Source organism: Mytilus galloprovincialis, chromosome 8 (genome assembly GCF_965363235.1).
Source record: "Mytilus galloprovincialis chromosome 8, xbMytGall1.hap1.1, whole genome shotgun sequence".
NCBI lineage: Eukaryota > Metazoa > Mollusca > Bivalvia > Mytilida > Mytilidae > Mytilus > Mytilus galloprovincialis.
In genome coordinates, this window is record NC_134845.1 from 44186369 (window position 1) to 44208860 (window position 22492).

At 29.4% G+C, this 22492-nt stretch overlaps 1 protein-coding gene across 5 annotated transcripts in view; it reads right to left on the minus strand.

Moving 5' to 3' along the window:
• LOC143042021 (beta-1,4-mannosyltransferase egh-like) overlaps positions 1–22492 on the minus strand; it is a 59179-nt gene continuing 36687 nt past the window's right edge. Inside the window, exons 3-4 of one of the 5 annotated variants that reach the window (XM_076214235.1) lie at positions 16832–16912; positions 1–10027 (exon numbers count right to left, since the gene is read on the minus strand). In XM_076214235.1, the coding sequence (XP_076070350.1) occupies positions 8617–10005 (1389 nt within the window). In that variant the 5' untranslated portion in view covers positions 10006–10027; positions 16832–16912 and the 3' untranslated portion in view covers positions 1–8616. Of the gene's footprint in view, positions 10028–10392; positions 10430–11616; positions 11844–13859; positions 14229–16831; positions 16913–22492 lie in introns of those variants that run through there. The other 4 variants (XM_076214233.1, XM_076214237.1, XM_076214236.1 and 1 more) reach the window with 4 other exon arrangements.

Genomic DNA, 22492 nt, shown 5'->3' on the forward strand with positions numbered 1-22492 from the left:
GAATGTTCTTTCATTTATTTACTAATAAAAAAAACATTTAGAGTGTACAAGCACAACAATTGTTGTAAAACGAATGCTGAATGATGATCCATAACACTATAATTTTTGTCTTAAAAATCACAATAAAATCATAAATATATATTATTTTCAACTTGCATCAAATGCTCGTGCCCTTTTCAAGGTACACAATTTACAAAAAGTCTTGACTGGATGGTGGAAAATTGTATATTATAGCAAGTTTAATTTTTAACTTTTTTTATAAAACAGAAAGTTTTAACAATATACTTGAACAATTCAAAAGCAAACATAAACATGATAATGGTTTTGATAGAACAATACATATCTGAGAGAATCTTGATAAAAACTAATCTGTAAAATTATTGAGTAGTAATACAATGTAATACGTTTGGTATTGCTAATGGTTTACAAATTAACAAAATATCAAAATTATCATTGTCCAACAACAAGAAACTATATCCATGTTTAAAACAACAGGAGTTCATCTTAATACTATCTCAACTATAAACAAATTAACATTATTGAATACATTAGTTAAAGGTCAATTAATGTCCTGATTGTTACTTCTGTGAATAAGAAAATAGAAACATCAATAAAAAATACATTTTACATTGGGAGATGGGTAATATTTCAAATTGGGTTATCTCCCTTTAATCAGAAAAAAATAACTCTTGATTTTTATCCTTATAAATGCATTATATGAATGTCTGATGGATTCAATAGCCAAGTACAGTGAAACTTATGACACTTCCAGATGTCTATATTAAGTAATTTTTAAATCATGTATGATCTAGTTCCATTGATAAGGTTTACAGAACTAATGGTAAAAGACTTAGATATTTCAAATGTTAAGTTATTCAAGATTCAGTAGCTTCATTTTTATTTCTTCTGTTTGTTTCAGACTGAATATATGGTTTCTAACAAAAATTTGTGGCTGTGATTTCTAATCACTGAGATCATGAGGTCATGTTTCCCAGATTTTAAATGAGGGCGTCCACTCATTATTCCTAAACCCTCATTGGTAATTAAGGTCATTAACCAACCCTGTAGTAGTATGGAAAAGGTATTGGACATCTTAAACAGCAGAATTATTTAAACAGACAAAATATTTGTCGTTTTAACTTAGTAGCAAGAATAAGAAAACAGCAAAAGAATTAACAATGTGGCAAGGCAATAAGCAAAGTTTGCTAGCAAAACAGTGACAAGATGAAATTTTTCTGGCATAAAACCGCTAACAATAACACTAGTTTATACAAAACAAACACATGCTGACAAATTAATATACATATAGAACAACAATCTTTAGAATGCTGTTGCCAAACTAATCAATGACATAAAAATAAATTGTATATGGTTTTTCATGACTGACTGTGTAAGGTCAGACTGTGCTTTCAAAGGCAGATATTCTTGTTTGTAACAAATATGCCTGCTGCATTAAAACGTATCTAATTCTGTTTATTATGTCCTTAAACGTATTTAGATATAGAAGTAGCCCATGTAACTTAAATTCAGAAAGAAAGTGTGCATGCATTAAAGCAACTAACATTGTCTTAAAGTATTTGTGATTTGATTTTAAATATGATTTTTTAATTTTATTGGTAATCTTGTAAATTGCTATTGGAAATAAATTCTTAATTGGTTTTAAAACAGTATAAATGTTCATTCTAGGTATTTTGATATCCATACAGTCATTCTTAGAGAAGCTCTTCACATAAAAAAAATATAAAATGAAATATGAAAAGCACCATTTCTATAACAACTTGACTGACTAACTATGTAAAATATGTACAATCGGATTAAAATGCAGATCCTCTGTCCAAGCTTTGCTTACAAGGATCCTGAAAAGACTCTGTTCTACTTTCTTTTTTAAAGAACTTCTGGGATCCTCTGGTTTTGTAGGATTAATACACCACTTCATAAATTTGAAGGCTGCAATTTCATTGGTTTAATTCCCAGAACAGAAGGTAAAACTGAGCTAAGTCAGATTTTTGTAGGCAAAGCTTGGAAACATGATCTGTAATTTAATTAAATTGATTTAAGTACAAACTATGGCAAGCACAAAGCAAACAATTAGGGTTAAATTCTGACAGACTGTGAGACCCAATACTTAAAAGTAATAACTGGTTTTAAAACATTAAACATTTTTCAGTAAATAAAATTGCAATAGTGAAGTTATTTAAAAATTGTGTATATACTTGGTACTCTATAATACATGTAATAGATTCTCAATTAAAAACAACTATCAATTTAAACAGGTCTGGTCTTTAAAAACAAAATGCAAGTCCATAACATTACATTATGCCCTCTATGCATCAAATATATATATTTACAATTTGTCAGAACTCTTGAATGATAATTATTTGACATGTATTCAAAATACATTCACATATTAGTAAAGTAATTGTATATTCAAATTTCTCATGTATATGAAAATAAAAGTTTGTAAAATGACCTCCATATTATAGAATCAATACTAGCATACAAGGACATTTTTCTTCATGACATTACCAGTATAAACCCCTAACTGTAACTCTATATGAAAGAATCAATAACTAACAAATCATTTTTCATCAAACACTCACCGGCATATGTTAGTTTATTCAAAAACAGTTTTAATATTTGTCTCCCTGAAGGCCTTAGAAAAACTAAGCGATGAAGTGATAATTCTCCTAAAACATGCTGTAATTTTACACTAATTTACTTTATCGTTTCATTGACTATTAATAACAAACTTAAAAGTCTTTAAAAATCTACCAAAGATACCTATTATAATTTTCTATGCAGGACATCAGTTTTATCTACAAAAGACGCTCGAAATAGAAAAAATAAAAAAGCCAAATAATTTTTGAAATACTTAAGCAATCAGCCACCAAGGCCTGAATTACTTTTAAAATTATAAATATAAATAAATTAAAATCAAGATATCATAGCAATATTAGTCACTGCTTATCAAATGATCAAAAAGATAACATTCTTTAAAGAAAATAGGTAAAGGGAGACAATTCTGCTAAATTTTTCAAGGGGAAACAACTCTATTTAAGCTGTGAACATCAAATTTAACAATATCTTCACGATCTTAGGTTAATGTGCTAAAATTTATAATGACAAGACAATTGCTATATAAATGTTCAAAGATTAATTTATAAATACACATTCTATTTGCTAAATTTTTCTAAATTATTTTTTTACTCAGGAAAAAAATATGTTATTTTTTTGCTTTAATATTAAAACTATTCTCAAAAAGAATTAATCTGAGCTATACATTATATATAAATGTCTATAAAGAAAAATGTTAAATAAATACTGATATTTTTGGTTGTTATACATTTCATTTTGATTTATTTGCATAGAAATTGTTTTTTTCTGTAAATAGGGTTGAGTCAAACTACAAATAGATTGATTTTCACTTTCATTTAATTAACTTTTTACAGTTGGAAATAGACTGGAATAATTTACAAATAATAAAACAAACCATATGTAAATTATTTACCAATACAATAATTGGGGTTTTGTTTCCTAATTACATGATCAATATGGTACAATTTTACACTAGAACAGTAAATATATTTTTTTCATTTGGAATGTAACATGATTTTTTACCTAAAAATATTTAAATGGTAAAAGAAACTATCTATATCTACCCATAAAAGGGAATGTCTTTAATTATAACAAGAATGTGTCCACAGTACACGGATGCCCCACTCACACTATCATTTTCTATGTTTAAAGGACTGTGAAATTGGAATAAATTCTCTAATTTGGCATTAAAATTAGAATGATCTTATCAAAGGGAACATGTATACTAAGTTTCAAGTTGATTGGACTTCTACTTTATCAAAAACTACCTTGACCAAAAACTTTAACCTGAAATTTGCACTATCATTTTCTATGTTCAGTGAACCGTAAAATTGGGGTCAAAACTCTAATTTGGCATTTAAATTAGAAAGATCATATCTTAGGGCACATGTATACTAAGTTTCAAGTTGATTGGACTTAAACTTCATCAAAAACTACCTTGACCAAAAACTTTAACCTGAAGCCAAAAACTTTAACCTGAAATTTGCACTATCATTTTCTATGTTCAGTGAACCGTAAAATTGGGGTCAAAACTCTAATTTGGCATTTAAATTAGAAAGATCATATCATAGGGCACATGTATACTAAGTTTCAAGTTGATTGGACTTCAACTTCATCAAAAACTACCTTGACCAAAAACTTTAACCTGAAGCCAAAAACTTTAACCTGAAATTTGCACTATCATTTTCTATGTTCAGTGAACCGTAAAATTGGGGTCAAAACTCTAATTTGGCATTTAAATTAGAAAGATCATATCATAGGGCACATGTATACTAAGTTTCAAGTTGATTGGACTTCAACTTCATCAAAAACTACCTTGACCAAAAACTTTAACCTGAAGCCAAAAACTTTAACCTGAAATTTGCACTATCATTTTCTATCAGTGAACCGTAAAATTGGGGTAAAATCTCTAATTTGGCATTAAAATTAGAAAGATCATATCATAGGGAACATGTGTACCAAGTTTGAAGTCGATTGGACTTCAACTTCATCAAAAACTACCTCGACCAAAAACTTTAACCTGAAGCGGGACAGACGGACGAACGAACGGACGAACGAACGGACGAACGGACGCACAGACCAGAAAACATAATGCCCCTCTACTATCGTAGGTGGGGCATAAAAATAAATTAGATGGATACCAGTACATTTCATATAATTCAAACACTTAATAAACACTTTATAGGGAATAAACTTAAGGAATGAGTTTGTATTGTATTTTCATTACTAATTATGTCAATCTTTTACTGCAGATTCATGAATATTCATTGGATACTAATATTTATGGCTTACAAAGCCTATAGAAAATGTGAAATTCATTGAATGTTTTAATTCATGGTTCACCCTGTACCTTAGAAAACCATGAAAATTGGTCATCAATGAATAATAATGAATGCACAGTACATTTTATATTTTGTACTGATAGTTACATTGTACATGTTGTAGGTCACAACTAGTTCTATGCCAACTTTGTAGTACTATGGTCTAATTAAAAAACATACAATTCTAAGGGCCAATTTTAACCCTTCTTGAACCTTTCAGTCCTTTGACATAGGCCAAGTATTGCATTTTTATAACTGATTATGTCAATTATTTATTTTACTTTTGCCAATTAAGGTGGTACCTAACACTACAGAGAGATAACTCTGTAAAGTCAGCTAAACGTTTTAATTACGTTGTGTTGTATAGGGAATATTAAGCTTCTTAATGATGAAAATTGGTGTTTGTCAAACTGCCATATAACCAGTGTATTTTCTGACAAAACAGTTGGTTCAAAATTTTTGAATTTTTTATATTTTTGTTAAAGGGTCAAAGTAAATACTTTGTCAAAATTTAATTAAAATTAGAAGAGCCAAATTAATTTTTGTGAAAGTGTTTATACCACCTTAAATCCTATATTTGTGACTATAAAATCATAATTTGTCATAGGCAAGTATTCAAATACATAAGCATTATTCCCTTTATAATGCAAATGCTAATAGAAACTTAATCTGTCATCATGGTCATTGTGCAGAGCATTTGAACAAGAAAATCATGAACTTTAACCTCTCAAAAATATACATATGTATCTCCTTCTAAACAAAATAGCTGTGACAATAAATTTGAATTAAAATAATGCTTCAATCTCAAAATTTTAGGACCTTTATAAAAATGTTATAGAAAATTGTTCTCATAATTAAAATTCATCTGAAGTGTGAATTAATTTAAACCCTATTACCATTAACACTGAATATATCTACACTTCTTAAAATGTTTATACTAGACAGTACATTTTTGGTGTTTTCAAATATCAGCTGAATTTGTAAGTTTAAGAAACTGGTGAAATGCAAGAATTAGAGAGCAATTCACCTGTTTCCAGCCAAGTACAAATACAACATTAAACACATGTTGTATTTATCCTTCAATTATTTATGAATTAATGTTGCTTTTAAACATATGGGTGTACTGTTTTTGTTTCAATTTTTTTTTATACATCTTACATGATATATTTCCAAAATTAAAGTAAAATTAAAACAATCAGTTTATCTTCTGTATGCAGGAAAAAATAAATTTCCCATGGACACTGTAAAAAGGTGGTTGGCAAGAAATATTTGGTGTGAGCAAGTCTTTAAACAATAAACTTTTAGTTTAAAATTATTGCAGAGCAATGTGTATAAAAATAAGAAGATGTGGTATGATTGCTAATGAGACAACTCTACCATTTCTACAGATACAAATTAACAGCTATTGGTCACTATATGGTCTTTATCTTTGAGTAAAACCCATACCACATACTTGTCATAGTCAGTTATGTAAGGATAAACACCCAATCGATAGTTTAAATAAATTATGTACTTTCAATTAATTGATCATGTCAATGAAAGCAACTCTATACAAAAATTATGCTTGAAAATACAATAGACAAATCATTACTGAAAACTAAGAAATAAATTATGTCCTGATTTTTTTGTGTATTAAGTACATGTGTCAATTTTCATATCACCCATTCTTTAAAAAAACATCTTGTAACAAAATCAACAGCTGGCAGCATTAAATTTGGCATGAGATGCTAGCTCTAGTTTTGAAAAGAATGAAAAATGGAAACGATTTTTCTTCAGTTAAAAATAAACATATAGATGTAGCACCTTCTGACTAGAAAATTATGGCAAACAAATACCCGAAATAGTCTTTCAACATAAAGAGTATCTGTGAAAATAAAAATAAAACCCATATATATAACAATTGTACTCATTAATAATTTCTTCAACAAAATAAAAAAAAAAAGTTAATTTTTTACTCTGATTACAATATAACATGTATTAATATGATTAACATGATTAAGAAAGGTGATAGGTTCAGTAAAATTTAAGGTTGGAAAAAAGGTTGATTGAAAGCACTCAAAGGCGCTATACAGGGCTGCATAGGCTGTTCATTTTAAGGTTAACAATAAACTTCTAAATGTATCTAGTTTGGCCAACATTTAACATGCAATAGCTGTAATAAAAAAAGACAGCAACAGAACATATCCTTGGTTTTATGTAAATATATATTTTTCTTCAGTGATTAATGTTGTATAAAACTAAATTCTTAAAATATATCATACATGTCATACATGTACATTATTTGAAGATTCAATAACAAATACTGCTGTTTATAGACATCAGTCATAATAAAACTAAACTCAATCTTGTTTATAAAAATCTGAAAATAAAACAATATAATAGCAAGCAAATTCAAAAACTAAACTGGAATGTAAAAATATTTCAATTAGAGATCTAACAAGGCAAAATAAAATAAAAAAATATACATTCTTTTCTTTAAATATTTGGGTGTGAAAAGGCGGAAATTAATATGCTATAAATAAGGATTGCTAAGCACTAAGCAAGTTGAACAACAAGGCAAAATAATAAAACACATGTTTTTTTCTCAATACTTCGGAGGGGTTAATATATATACTACAAATAATGTTTGGTTAGCACTAAGCAAGTCAAACAAACTGCCTTCTGCAATGTCTACAATGAGAATTATGTTCCAGAATAGATAAACCTCAGATTATCAGTTCATGTAAACATAGAAAGATGAAACCAAACCACTTAACACCCTTATTTCCACTGTGGCCTATACTAGTATCAACTCAGTAGGCAAATATACCAATTTCCATTCTACGGCAGAGAAGTTTTAAGAATAAATCTGGTTACAATAAGATGAGTTTATAAAGAAAATAATCTATTCATACATGGATTCAAAATAAAAATTGACACTTTCAAATGTACCCTACTCCATGATTTAATTTTGATTTATTTTACTTAAAGCTATAAAACAAAATGAATTTGATGGGAAGAAAAAAAAGGCTCCAAAGTCTGGAAAAATGAAAAAAACATCCTCAAAAAATTCCATAATAGCAGATAAACAACTAAAACATATGTACGATGTACAATCTTTCTGTGAAATGTGAAGAAACTGTAATGAAAACTGTAGGAGTTGATTCCGGTACACAAAATTTGTACCCTCTTTCATATATTTTGCTTAAAATCACTATGTTTCCAAGCTGGAAAGATTGCGAAAAAATTGATTACATGTACTACTAGTAACATAGTACTGTAAATTCAGAAATTATTGCAAGGTTTTTATAAATGGAAATAATTTGACTGAAATCTGAAACAAATATCTGTATGCACAATCTTCTGAAATTGCAATAAATATTCATATCTTTTGTCCATTTTTCAAAAATAGTAATAATAAATGCAAGCAATAATTTCTGAATTTACAGTACCCTTTTTGATAAATTTTTATAGCTTTCAATAACTTTGAGATCAAGACGTTGAGGCCTCCCTGATAATAGTATTGATATATTTTCAAAGATTTAGATTGGCAGAAAAATTGAACTAATCTCTCAAATAAATTACAGTATACATTAGTTTTCCTCTAAGTGGAGTACAAAATAAGGTAATTTGTATCAGTACTTTGATACAACATGTATTTACTATAAGTACATTGTACAAGACATAAAAAACAAAATAAATATATAGCAATGATTTAAATTTAAACGTCCAATACATGTCCTGACACTTCTTTAGCAACAATGTGAAATCCACCAGATCTCCGAGACAGTAGCGCTAATACAATACCACATGTTTCCATAGTTATACAAACAGGAAGTAATAAAATCGGTGATATACAGAGAAATAAAAATCTTACTACACCTAAACGTTTATAGTTAAAAGATTTTGTTGAACCAAATACAAATAGAAATAGCATGACCCCACCCATGAAACCACATAAACAATTGACAATTTGTGGCATGGGTAGTGGACACAGTGGCACCAATATAATGTTTGGTACGGTAAATGGCATTGATAGCCAACCAAGTACCATGAAAGATATGCCAAATTTGTACCTCGGAGGTATAGATGGGCATAATAAAGTCATTATAATTCCCTGAACCCAACGTTTTCTTTGTCGAATATAATCCATCGGTGAAAACGTACTCTTTTCCCACATTTCTCCTTCAATGAATCCAAACTGATAACCACTTTTCCAAGCTGTCAATGCAAAAAAACAATCTTCTGCAATACTTCCATCTATTCCAAAATCAAAAGTGACTTTTCTTTCAACTCCTGCATTTACAACTACGAAACTTCCTTTCCAGCTAAATAGAGGCTTATGTAGATAGTTTAAGCTAAATCTTAAAATTCCAAAGTCTATTCCAACTCGCACTAAATCTGCTATGGTAGTAATCCAACTGATAATTTCTTCATTAGCATAAGTAATGACTCCCTGACCTAGCTGGTATTTATCTTCATGAATAAAATTAATAATTCCTATGACAGAAGATTCGGTTAATAAAGTCTCTTCATCCAGATGAACTATCCAATCGTTATTTGATAACATGTTGACTCCATCTTCTAAACAATATTGTAACGCCCTAGCTTTGTAAAGCGTACCATTGGCAGTAGTGTATGTTGATGGCACAACAAGTTCACGAGCACGTGTACTTTTCTGCATGTCAATTGATTTGTCTGTTACAACTTCGAATATATAATTATCCAAACCAACCAATGAACACATTTCAATATTCCTACTAACATTTCGCTTCACTAAATCTGGATATGTTCCTCTAGTCACAACACGGAAACAAATGAACGGACCAAATAATGTGGACATTTTTAACTTTGGTTTTCTTGGATGAGTGTTAAACATGACAATTCCTAGAAAGTTGCAGATGGACAATGGAAGTGGAATTAGTGTCATGTACCTCATAATATACATGATAATTGTTGGCCATTTTCCATAGGCCTCATAAGGATCGAAAGAACTATCTGGAGAACTCAATCCCCCACTTAGGACACAGAAGATCAACAAAATGGCTAGCAGTAATAACACTGTAAGACAATGTCTAACGTTGAGCATCCTTCTGGTAATCGTAGCCATGGTTTTGGATTAGTTGGTTGATCTGAAATAAGAAATGAAAATTGTACACAATAAAATATCTTCCAGTAATCATAGCCATGGTTTGAGACTAGTTCAATGGTTAATCTGAAAATATTATTAGCAATGAAATAGTTGGTTTATCTGAAATTAGAAATGAAAATAAGGGTACACAATCAAGTTCCTTCTCTTAATCGTAGCCATGGTTTTGGATTAGTTGGTTAATCTGAAATTAGAAATGGAAATTGTACACAATCAAATATCTTCTAGTTATTAATCATAGCCATGGTTTGAGACTAGTTGGTTTATTTGAAATTATTATTAAAAATGAAACAGTTGGTTTATCTGAAATTAGAAATGAAAATAATTGTACTCATTCAATTTTTTTCTGGTAATCATAGCCATGGTTTTTGATAAGTTGGTTGATCTGAAATTAGAAATGGAAATTGTTCCCGATAAAATTGTGTGGACTTTACAACTTAGCACTGCACTGACATGCCATACATATTGAAATTATACTTTTTTATATATGTAATACAACTCTGAGATAAACTTGTCAATTCATTGATTTCGATTCTTTTCTTTAAATAATTTATCAATACTGATATCATTGTCCTTGGAACTAATAACTTTTTTACACCACATAACAGAATTTTACAATACTTTTGCGTAACAATCTATTGAATTAAATTCCATCATTGATGTGTATACAGTTTTGTCATAATTTACTGTAGCATAGAGTTTTAGCCTACAGCTCCTTTCTCATAAATAAACTCATCATAGATACCTGGGGATGAAAATGTGAATGCCAGTCACACATTTCATCTACAAAACACTTGTCAATGACAATCAAAATAAAAATATTTAATAAAGCCAAATAAAGAAGGAAGTTAAAGAGCATTGATGACCCAAGTTCTGAATGGTTTGCCAAATATAGCTAATGTAATCTATTCCTGGGTAGAAAACGCTTTATATTTAGAAAAAAGTCAATGTTTTGTAAAAGAGATTATTAATAGTTATAACCATATCAATGATTATTCATGTCAACAAAGATACACAAGATAAGCATATAGTACATAATAACATATGACTATTATGATTTAGGAATTTGAACTTTGGGCTGTTAGTCACAAAGTTGCTCCCCTAGACTCAATGTAAAAAAAATAAAAAAAAAAAATAACCAACCTATCCTGTTTTTTTTCAGCATATGACAGTAATCATACATACTTTATTGTTTGGCCTTATCATATTCAAGACTAAAAATATTTTCATCATTTTATAAACATGATAAAATAAAGATAAGAAAATCCAACATTACTGATTAAACCCGAGGGATTAAAAACGCTTTTCGCTTTTCGGACTGATACTTTACTATGACTGATTAAACTACGCCTACCCAGTATTGTTGATTCATCATTTTTCAATAATTTCATTGATAGATGCCTGAACCATGAAATGCAATTGTCAATCAAATATTAATATTTCATATATGCTTGAACGGAAATTTTGAGCAAAGCTGAAATCTAGTATCAAAGAAAATATGATATTTTCTACAAACCATGAAAATAAACAACTTCACATGCAGTACTATAGAATGATCAAAACCACACTCACCCTGTATCAATTTTAGACTTGTTATCACAATAAACAGGGAAGTGACACATTTCCTGTTCTTCTTAGTGTGTCTTTATTCACATCCTTAAAATTCACAATCCCATTGAAGCTTTTTTTTTATACATTCGATCACACTAGGTTAATTTTTACATGTTATAAAAGGAGAAGGTATAATTATAGAACTGTATGATCCCTTTTCACAAGAGACTAAAATAAAGTAGACGTTTGGATTTGTTTAAATTTTTTCACAATTTTATAAGTTTGAACTTTTACAACAACCTTTCAAAAAAAAATCTTGCGGTCAAATACAGGTAAACCCTCATTATTAACACATAAATCACTAGCATAAAATAGTTTTCAATCAGAGATTGAATTTGTTAACTTGAAAGAAAAGTACAATGGCTAATCTATATTAACCTAGTAATTATATGTAATGGAATAAGAATAAAGAAGTTGTGGGATAGAGCCAACTTTTCATTTCCCTCTAGTTTAGGTAAAACAAATTGTATTTCCCACATGTTATTGATATTCAAATTGATACATCAGTTAAAAGTCAGTGCAAAACATACCCATGAAACACAAGCGGTTATCACATTTAGTTACTTACATTTTAAAAGCATAAATGAAGATTACAACAAATTTTGCAATACCAAACATGCAATAAATTGAAATCAATGGTCCATTGTTGTCCTAACTCTCAGTCAAACATGAATATACTACCCATAGGTGTAGCACAATGTAAACGAACAAGGTGTTTGCTCAAGGACAATTCCGAAAATGAACATAAAAAAAATAAATAAATTACCCCAGTGACAGAAGAGTGCAATGATTAATCAATACAAATTATTTCTGACATTAATCACACGTACCATGATCATTTAAATAAAATGAAATACTTTTCTTACCAAAATGAATAGCATAAAAGTACAAATAAATTAAAATCCTGTTAGAAACACACTTTTAAGATGGATCATCTGTATATATTTCCTAAGATAGGATTTTCTAATACTTTGCCAAAATGAAGATTTCACTATCCTTTTTTTCAAAAATATAATAAATGATATGGGTCACAAATAAATTTAAAATCCTGTCAGAAACACACTTTTAGCAGTAGGAAAAAGTTTGAAAGCTATCACATGACCTTAACAACTGATTAGAAACTGGGATTAAAATGTTTATCATAGTCAGTAAAATTACAATAGAGATAATAAATCAAGATGTTGCACATAATGTATTTTGCAAAGTTTATGGATTTCATTGACATGCACACTAAATAGCCAGGGGGTAGATATCAGTTTATATGTAATATTTTTAGCAATCAGTTATATTCAATGGGTAAACAGCATGATATTTACAATGACCATATATTTTCATGGTCTAACTTTGTACTGATACAAACAAAATCAATTAGATTCAACAATGAGAATTATAATGCAAAGAAATGTACAATTAAATCTTTCTTACACAGCTGTATGTTTCTTTTCATTCAATTTTCTAAACATTTTTACATTTTTCATTTTTCAGGAAAAAAACTCAGTTATATATTTTCTATTCAATTATAAAGTCCACATCAACCTTTTTTTCTGAAATTAGTAAATTTGATGTAGCATCAATTCATTATTTAAAAAAAAAAAATACACATTTTTCATTATATTTTTTTTTTATCCAATTACTATTGATTCAAAAATGAAAAAAATAAAAATATAATAGATAAGGGGAGATAACTCAAACCCTACATTTTTTTTAAAAAGAATTTATTGTAAATTCATCTATACCTATGTAGCAATAAAACTGTAGATGTTTTCAGATGTTATATTAATTGTAATAGCATAACATAATTATAGTAATCAAAGATAATCAGAAGTTAAAAGTATAACTCACCAACACATATACAATGTATATCAAATATATAAAAGTCTTGTCTGACAATGGCTATAGGAGTCTGTAGAAAAGCATGAATCATGCAACATTTGCAACAAATTGCATGAATATATCTTTTCTGTTAAAGTTCAAAGTCCACTCTTATTAATTACTTTTATTCACGATCATATTTTGTATTCTTGGTTTAAAAATATTTTTAAAAGTTAATGATAGCTTTTACAGAAATCCTTTTTTTCATTCTTTCATGCCTCTCTGTCAAATTCAAGTACTTAGTGAAGATTGCAGTAAATGTTATTTTCAGAATTACAGATAGATTGCTGCTGGCTTAACATGCTTAAGGATCAGAAAATAATGGATATTACCTTTATTTCAGTTGATTGTGTGACGGCATAAAACGGGCTTCTTTAAATCCTAAAATTCTAGACCAATGAATATTCCCCTAGCATAAAGACTGGTCTAATAATATTAATTTCAAATCTTTTTTTGATCTCCAATGACTAGCTGGTAGCACATGTTTCTATAATTGATTACAAATTTAATTATTTAAGGTGATATATATGGGAGTCTAAAATAAAAATGATAGAATTTGTTCATACTTTGCCAAAACGTATTATCTATGGATACATGTTCAAAAAAATAATAAAAAGGATAGGTCACCTCGCATTTTCTGAAGCTACAGGTTGTGACAAAATGGCACATTTTGTATAGATTATTCAGGAAAAAACACCATTTTGTGATCAAAATCTAAACAAAATGATACAATTGTAAAATAAATTAGGAAAAGATAGCTTTCAGACAATGCTTTGAGAATATCAAAAGAAAAAAAAGGGGTCACTGTACGTTTTTTCGGGCTCAAATACAAAATAGGAAAATTCCATGTAGATTCCTTCAGAAAATGCACTGTTTAAGAGTTGCCTCCCATTAAAATGCCAATTAAAAATATATATAAGAACAACCAAAAATAATGTACACTGGTAAAAATATTAATATTTTTAAGTTAAAGTTATATTCTTATAAATTGGTTCTTTTAAATGAAAATTCACATTAAATATCTGCATTCCTGCATCAAATTTTGCTAACTTGATAGAAAATCTAGACCTTAGGTTCTCTGTTTTTTACAATCCAAGATGGTGGAAGACACCCATACCACCTTAAATATAGGTTGAAATGAAGATTATTTCTGTATCAAGTGTCATACTAAACTAAGCAATTACGTATATGGATGAACAAATTTTTAAATGAATATACACATGTATAAAAGTGTTATGATGTGACCACTTGAACTATGATTTTGTCAACTTCAATAAATTTTGAATCTGACATCTTTTATTTATGCATAAAAGGTAACATATACATGTAGTACTGTGTTTCACATCTTTAAATAAACTGCCCTTATTTTTTAAAAAAATATGGCATTTTAGGAATATTTCCCTATTTTGTACTTTTAACATATTTAATGCATACAGTATAGGTTAAAAACTTTTTTGTATCAGTCCAGTTGACTGTTCTTTAAATTATCACTGTCACAAATACCCAAATTCACACATTTTGCATTTAGTAAAATTGCAGCAGAAATCTTACAAGGTTTTTTTTTTTAAACTCAACAATCAGCATGCTATGGAACAATATAAAAAAAAAGAATATATTTACAAATTAAACACAGAACTGAAAATTTTGTTTGGATCATATAATAAACATAGGTGAAAAAACTGTCAATTAGGTGTAATTTCACTTTCAGTCAAAGTTCCTATCAAATTATGGTTGTTAGTAATAGTAACCACTTTGGAGGTACAAAACTGGTACATCAAATTTATAGTACAATAGGAGATCTGTATAGGAGTGAAACTTGTAAATTGAAAAATAGACTGACAACACCATTGCTACAAAAGAAAAGGACAAACAGACAAAAAGCAGTACACACAACAAAACAAAACTAAATAAACAGCTGCGCCATGAGCGCATGATACGCCCGACGTCTTGTGTGGAAGTTTTATGCAATAATCATAAATAGTTTCTGAGGAAGTTTTAAGCAATAACCATTTATTGTTTTTGAGACACGGCCGGACATGTGAAACCCCACCCCCCCCCCCCCCACCCTGTTTTTTTTTTTTACAAATATCACTAAAATAAAATTTTGAATCAAACCAAAAAGTATACAGATCTTTAAATTAGTATAACAAAGAAGTGTGTACAGTTTCAAGCAATAATCATAAATTGTTTTTGAGATACGGCGCGACATGTAAAAAAAAACCCTTCCCTGTTTTACAAAATACTCAATAACTCAAAAATAAAATTTTGAGTCATCACCAAAAAGTATACAGATCTTTAGATTAATATAACAAAGAAGTGTGTAAAGTTTTAAGCAATAATCATAAATCGTTTTTGAGATACAGCACGACATGTAAAAAAACCCTCCCCCTTTTTTACAAAATTCTCAATAACTCAAAAATGAAATTTTGAATCATCACCAAAAAGTATACAGATCTTTAGATTAATATAACAAAGAAGTGTGTAAAGTTTTAAGCAATAATCATAAATCGTTTTTGAGATACGGCGCGACATGTAAAAAAAACCTCCCCCTTTTTTATAAAATACTCAAAAACTCAAAAATGAAATTTTGAATCATCACCAAAAAGTATACAGATATTAAGATTAATATATCTAAGAAGTGTGTAAAGTTTTAAGCAATAATCAAGAAACGTTTTTGAGATACGGTGCGACATGTGAAAAAAAACACACCCCTGTTTTAGTTACAAAGTGCCGTAACTCAAAAAGTTTAAATCATATTTTCACCAAAAAGTATACAGATCATTTGACCATCATAAGAAACAACTATATTAAGTTTCATGAAATTTGGATAAGTCGTTCTCAAGTTACGGTGCGACATGTTTACGCCGGACAGACGGACAGACGGACGGACGGACGGACAGACGGACGGACGGACACCGGACATTTGTATACCATAATACGTCCCGTCAAAATTTTGACGGGCGTATAAAAACTGAGCAATATGACCCCTACCAAAAACTGGGGTTATCTGAGAAGATTAGGAAAGTTAAACAGATCCTGATGCTCCTGTAAGTACAAACCTTAAGGTCACATTAGGTGGGGAAGGGGACAAGATGGTAAAATTATGGTACAATAATTGTACAATAGTTAAGAAGTAGGTTCATCACTAAACTAATTCAATATATAGGTGCATTTGTACTCTAAGCGTTGAAATATTTGTTCATTTTAAATAAAAATTAAAAGAAAATACTATTTCCTGACAACTTATTTATATGTATACATATTAAAAATGAAGTCACGCTCTAATACAAGTAAAATATACTACCTACATGTATTTATCTTGGTTACAGTTCAGTATCTTCTGTGCCCATGCACTTCCTATGCTAGTGTTGTCTCCTACCCATATCTATAGAGATAAAACTATGACGTCAGAAAGGTGTAACATTTACAGGTAAAAATGAACAATTATAGCAATTATCATCACACCTTCTGTCAGCTAATTGAATTATATTCTAATGGGGAATATACAAAATTCATATAAAATCAATTTGATGTATAAATAGATAGGCTATCAAGAGAAATGTAATGATTACGTTCTTATGAGTGACAATGTGATCAGAATACAACATGACAATTCCTCAAATATCTCCAGCTGTTACATAAATGATACATTGAATATTAATTTTAAAACTGTTTATAAATAATAAATTAGTTTACCCTGACTACCTTCTTTCTGTGGTATTGAACCTTCTGGTAAAATTTCCAAGAGATCCATTCACTTACTGAAGTGATTGTAAATTCAGAAATTATTGTCAGGTTTTTATTATTGTGAAAAATGCGACAGAGTTGTAAACGCAATAATTTAAACTCACAATTTGAAATATTTATATGAATTAAACAGGACTTTTCTCAAAATTGTAAAAATTAGAATCGCATTTAAGTCTTAAATGACAAAATCCCATTAATAAATGCACGCAATCATTTCTGAATTTACAGTATTGTCTAGTAACCACATGTGTCTTCCAACGATGTCTTCAACAACAACGACAACATCATACCATTATAGGAACGCACAATTATGACTATTCTTTGTGTCTTGAAATGTGTGCTGCAATGCAACTGTTGTAATAGATTGCCAATTGCAAAGCGTAATTACATGTTTTCAGTTATAGTCTGTCTGAAGGCAAGATAATCCAATTTTTAGAACTTTTATTGATGATGAAGAGATTTTAAATACAATTTACTGTGTTTTGTCATTTTCCCATTTTGATAAAAAAAATAATGTTGACAAAAGGATAAGACTTGCCAATATAAAATGTTTGTGGTATAAAGTAAATGACAATACTGTACAGGGTTTCCGCTGGCGGTCGCCATTTTCGCAATTTGCGAAAAAATAATAATTGTGGGGATTAAAATTCGTCATTGGCGAAAGAATTTGGCGAAAGAAATATATATATAACGATTTATTTTCAACCATCTTGTTTGTTTACTTTTTTTTTTTTTTTTTTTATTTCTCGCGGTCTTTACCTGGTCAGACATTACTCGGAATTCACCTTGAACTCGTTAAGATTTTGACAGAAAATCAATAATCAGCTGATTGCATTTTATGCCTATCGACATCAAAGGACTAATTAATAAAGATTTTGATTGTAATGACAAAATGATATGGTTGAATGGCGTTCGTTACATGTCACTTAAAGGATCTATTAACCACTTTTTTTAGGGCCCTTCATAGCTTGTTGTTCGGTGTGAGCCAAGGCCCCATGTTGAAGGCCGTACCTTGGACTATAACGGTTTATCATTATAAATTGTTATTTGGATGTAGAGTTGTCTCATCGGCACTCATATCACATCTTCCTATATCTATCATATGGTCCGACCATACGCGTACAGTTTGACCATATGAAAATACGCATATGGTCGTGACCATACGCGTATGGTCCTGATACTCATATGGTCCGGAACATAAGCATAGACTATTCCAATTGAGACGTACATGCATATATTGTATTAGATGAGATGTATGTTCTTAAAAAAGTATACATCTTAGATATTTCATGATCTATTTGTCTTGTATCTTGTATTATTTATTTTATTGTTTAAGAAATGGAAACCGAAAATGACTAAATGCTACAACTGTGAGCAGGAGTCTGATTACACAAATATAATAATTGGCCATACAGCAACTAAAAACCATGATAACTTCCTTTCAGTTAAAGAAAAGGGTCTAAAACGTAGAAAATTTGAATATTAATCAAGACATTAAAATGGTGATCCTGGTGTTGTTCGAAGCACTGCACAATCTAGCTGGTGATAGCATATGCAATACACATTTTGTATTTGTCTATCATTGCTAAAGGATCATATTTAGGCTAATGAACTACATGTATTCATATCATTGTTGATTTTATCTGAAATTTTATTCAAATTTTGTGTTTAAGGTAGATGGGGTGTCTAAATTATAATCCATAGAATCTTTTAATAATTTGCCAAAATGTAGTTCATATCCTGCTTGTTTAAAAACATTAATAAAAAGAATGGGTCACCGGACTTATTTTCACGCTACAGGTTGTTCAAAATTGTCAAGATTTTGTATAGATTATGCATGGAAAACCCATTTTTCCGCCATAAAACGCAAACTACACCATAGAATTTTGAGATAAAATATGAGAAGAGAGCTTCAATTTTATGCTTTCAGATAAGAAAAAGAAAAAATGGGGTCACCGGACTCGTTTTCTTGCTACATCTAAAAATGGGTAAATTCCTAACACATTCTATTGTAAAAGTAACACTATCTGGATTATCTGCCCTTGCATTTGAGTTGCCTCCCCTTATTTGACAAAGTTGGAAAAAAATGAATCAAACAAAAGGATTCTTATTTTTGTAAAATACAATCATAAATATGATCAAACATGGCATTTTCTATACTATAATGAAAACTCTTACACATGAATTACCTACTACTATAAAAATTTGCACATTTCATCAAAGATCTAGACCTTGTTTTCTAGTATTTCAAAATCCAAGATGGAGGAAGACACCCTATCTACCTTAATGACAATAAAAATGGGATGGATTAAGTGTGTGTGTTTTTTATGTTTTTTTATTCATAGGTTTCTATTATTAATCTCCGGAAAATAGTTGTATAACATTTTCCAAACAGAATATTTGCATTAAATTGAAGAAAGATTCATTTTGATATGTTTTTGATGACTTATAGGGAATATATGTGACCCTCCATGACATTTCCAGGCTTATGGAGGTAGGACATCATTGTAAGAAACATTATCAACATAATAAATATCTAGATTCAATAAAATACGTATTTATGAAGAAGAGAAACACTTTCCTTGACTTCTTTTTTGCGGACGCCGAACTATACATCATTGAAGAAGTTTTACTTTTTCGTTTGAAGCGAAAAATATTTGAATCTACATTTTAAATTGATACAAAAAAAAAATCAAAATTCTCTGCTCTATAGATTTTCTTTCATAAATGGAGTCAGAAATATATCCATAACAAACACCTACTTATAAACTGTTACGCGTCGTATACTATGTATAGAGACATGCATAATAAATCTAAATTAAAAGAAGGAATTCTTAACCCTTACTTTGACAAATTTTTAACTAGCTTCATTTCAACAATTTTAAATTACATGTTCTAAAATAGAGCTACAAAAAAAAAAAAAAAAAAAAAAATGATCTGCTCTATAGATTTTCTTTCATAAATAGAGTCTTAAATATATCCATGATAAATGCACCGTATCAAATGCATATATGAGAACACCAAGACTTATAAACTGTTACGCGTCGCATACTAGGTTTAGAGACATGCATGATAAATTCAAATTAAAAGACAAATATAAAAAAAAAAGGAATTCTTAAAGCTTACTTTGACAAATTTTAAACTAATTTCGTTTCAACAAGTTTAAATTACATGTTCTAAAACAGAGCTAAGAATTGTTTGTATTGTAGTAAATTTAATTCTTTGAAATTTTATTCAAATACGCTATTGAACATTACTAAGAGCCAATAAATACAATAATTTTGTATTTTATATATTAGCTCCATCAATAAATAAAAGTCGTCTTAGAACAGTCTCATTTTCATACCGGTATTAGAAATGACTCGTTTCATTGCTATTAGAACAAATATATTTCATACTAACATGACAGAGAGTTTTGTTTCGGAATATTATATAGATAAATATACAAAAAGAAAATTTTAGACAAGGTATCCTCCTAAGCCTGGAAGTACACAAATGTAGTTAGTCACATATAGTTAACGGCGTTTTTTCTCACAATGACGTTCTACTACCATAAGCCTGGATATGTCGTGGCTGGTCACATATGATATTGTCCTTCACTTAATTACAGTTATAAACTAGAAAAAAGTAGAATACCTAGAATACCTTCAATTTTCTGTAAAAAAACCCGGACCATTTGTCTAAAAACCAGGACGAATTCACAGTTGCTCTCGAAAAAACCGGGACAATAATAAATACTGATTTATTTATCAAATACAAGGAAATTGAGCTTCTTTGTTGATCAAAACATATATAGTATTCAATATACGATGCGTAGTAATACGATGCGTAGTAATGTTTAAAACTGTTATAATTACGAAATAGCCGTTAATTGAACTTATCGCATGTTTTATCACTCGAAAAAGCCCGAACCACACTCGAAAAAAATGGACCAAATCACTCGAAAAACCACGATCCCAGCCGGACACTATACCTACCATGATAGTTGTACTTACACATGTATTTACGATGGTCTAGAAAAGAAAACTGTCGTTATGAAGAAATTTATTCAAAAGATTGGGAACAACCCCTCGAATGAAAATAACCCTTCAATGTTATGACTACACCTTACATGAGGGATCAATGTTAAGTGATAACAAAACTTTTGTTGTAAAAAAAAACAATTCTTAGTACAAAAGGACACATGTTATTATTTTTTTAAAAACTTTCCCCACATATATTCCAGGATTTATATCTTCTTTAATTTCAAAAGTAAGTGGCCCCCTTCTTTTAAAGTTGTTCAAAATATAATTAATTTTCCTAATACAGTTCTTTTATTTATAAGGTAAATGTTTAGTATTTTTATTTATTACAATACAGACCGTAAGAATAGTTTTAGAAAGTAATCTTAGACAGCAATTGGGCAAAGTAATCTTATTTAGGTTTGAGGGAGGGGAATTCAAAAGAAAGATATATCTGTGTCACATGGCGAAAAAAAAAATAAAGTGGCGAAAAATATATTGTTTTGGCGAAAGAGGTGACGAAAAAAATAATTGACCCAGGGGAAACCCTGATACTGTAACATGATAATTATGAAAAACATTCAAAGTCAATAAATCTTCAGGCTTGACTGAGGGTTTAGGGCAAAACAATCTCTGTGGAAATGACAAACCACAAAAAATGAATGAGCTGTCAAATTCGGCATGTACTAAAAGGTGGAGTGGAGTGGAGTTGTGGAGTGCTTGAGTTTTTGAGTGGAGTTAGGAAAAAAAGTGTAGTGGAGTTTTGGGTTAAAAAGTTTTGAAATTAAACCAATTTTTAAGATATTTTTGTATTCATATGTACCTATAAAATCACAGAATAAATGTTTCAACAGCGTCCAACTGCATTCAAGTAAATTATGCCAATATTAATTCACCTTGGATGTGTCATGGGCATTTTTCAAGGTTATATCTCCAAACAATATTAAAAAAAAATATGAATAATGTTAAATGATAGATTTCTATAATTTAGGAGGGGTCTTTCAGCAATTTTACCTTAGTTATCAACATTCTGGTGTAAATAATTGTACATGCAAAGCAAAGTTAAAATTATAAATTACTAGCATATTCAAAAACAACAGCATCAAAGTCTTTAGCGAGAAAAAAGACACTTAGATTCTGTATGTTGCAACTGAAAAAGATATGAATTTGCTAATTTGGTAAAGATCTATGTATCTCTGGCATGCCAATATACATGT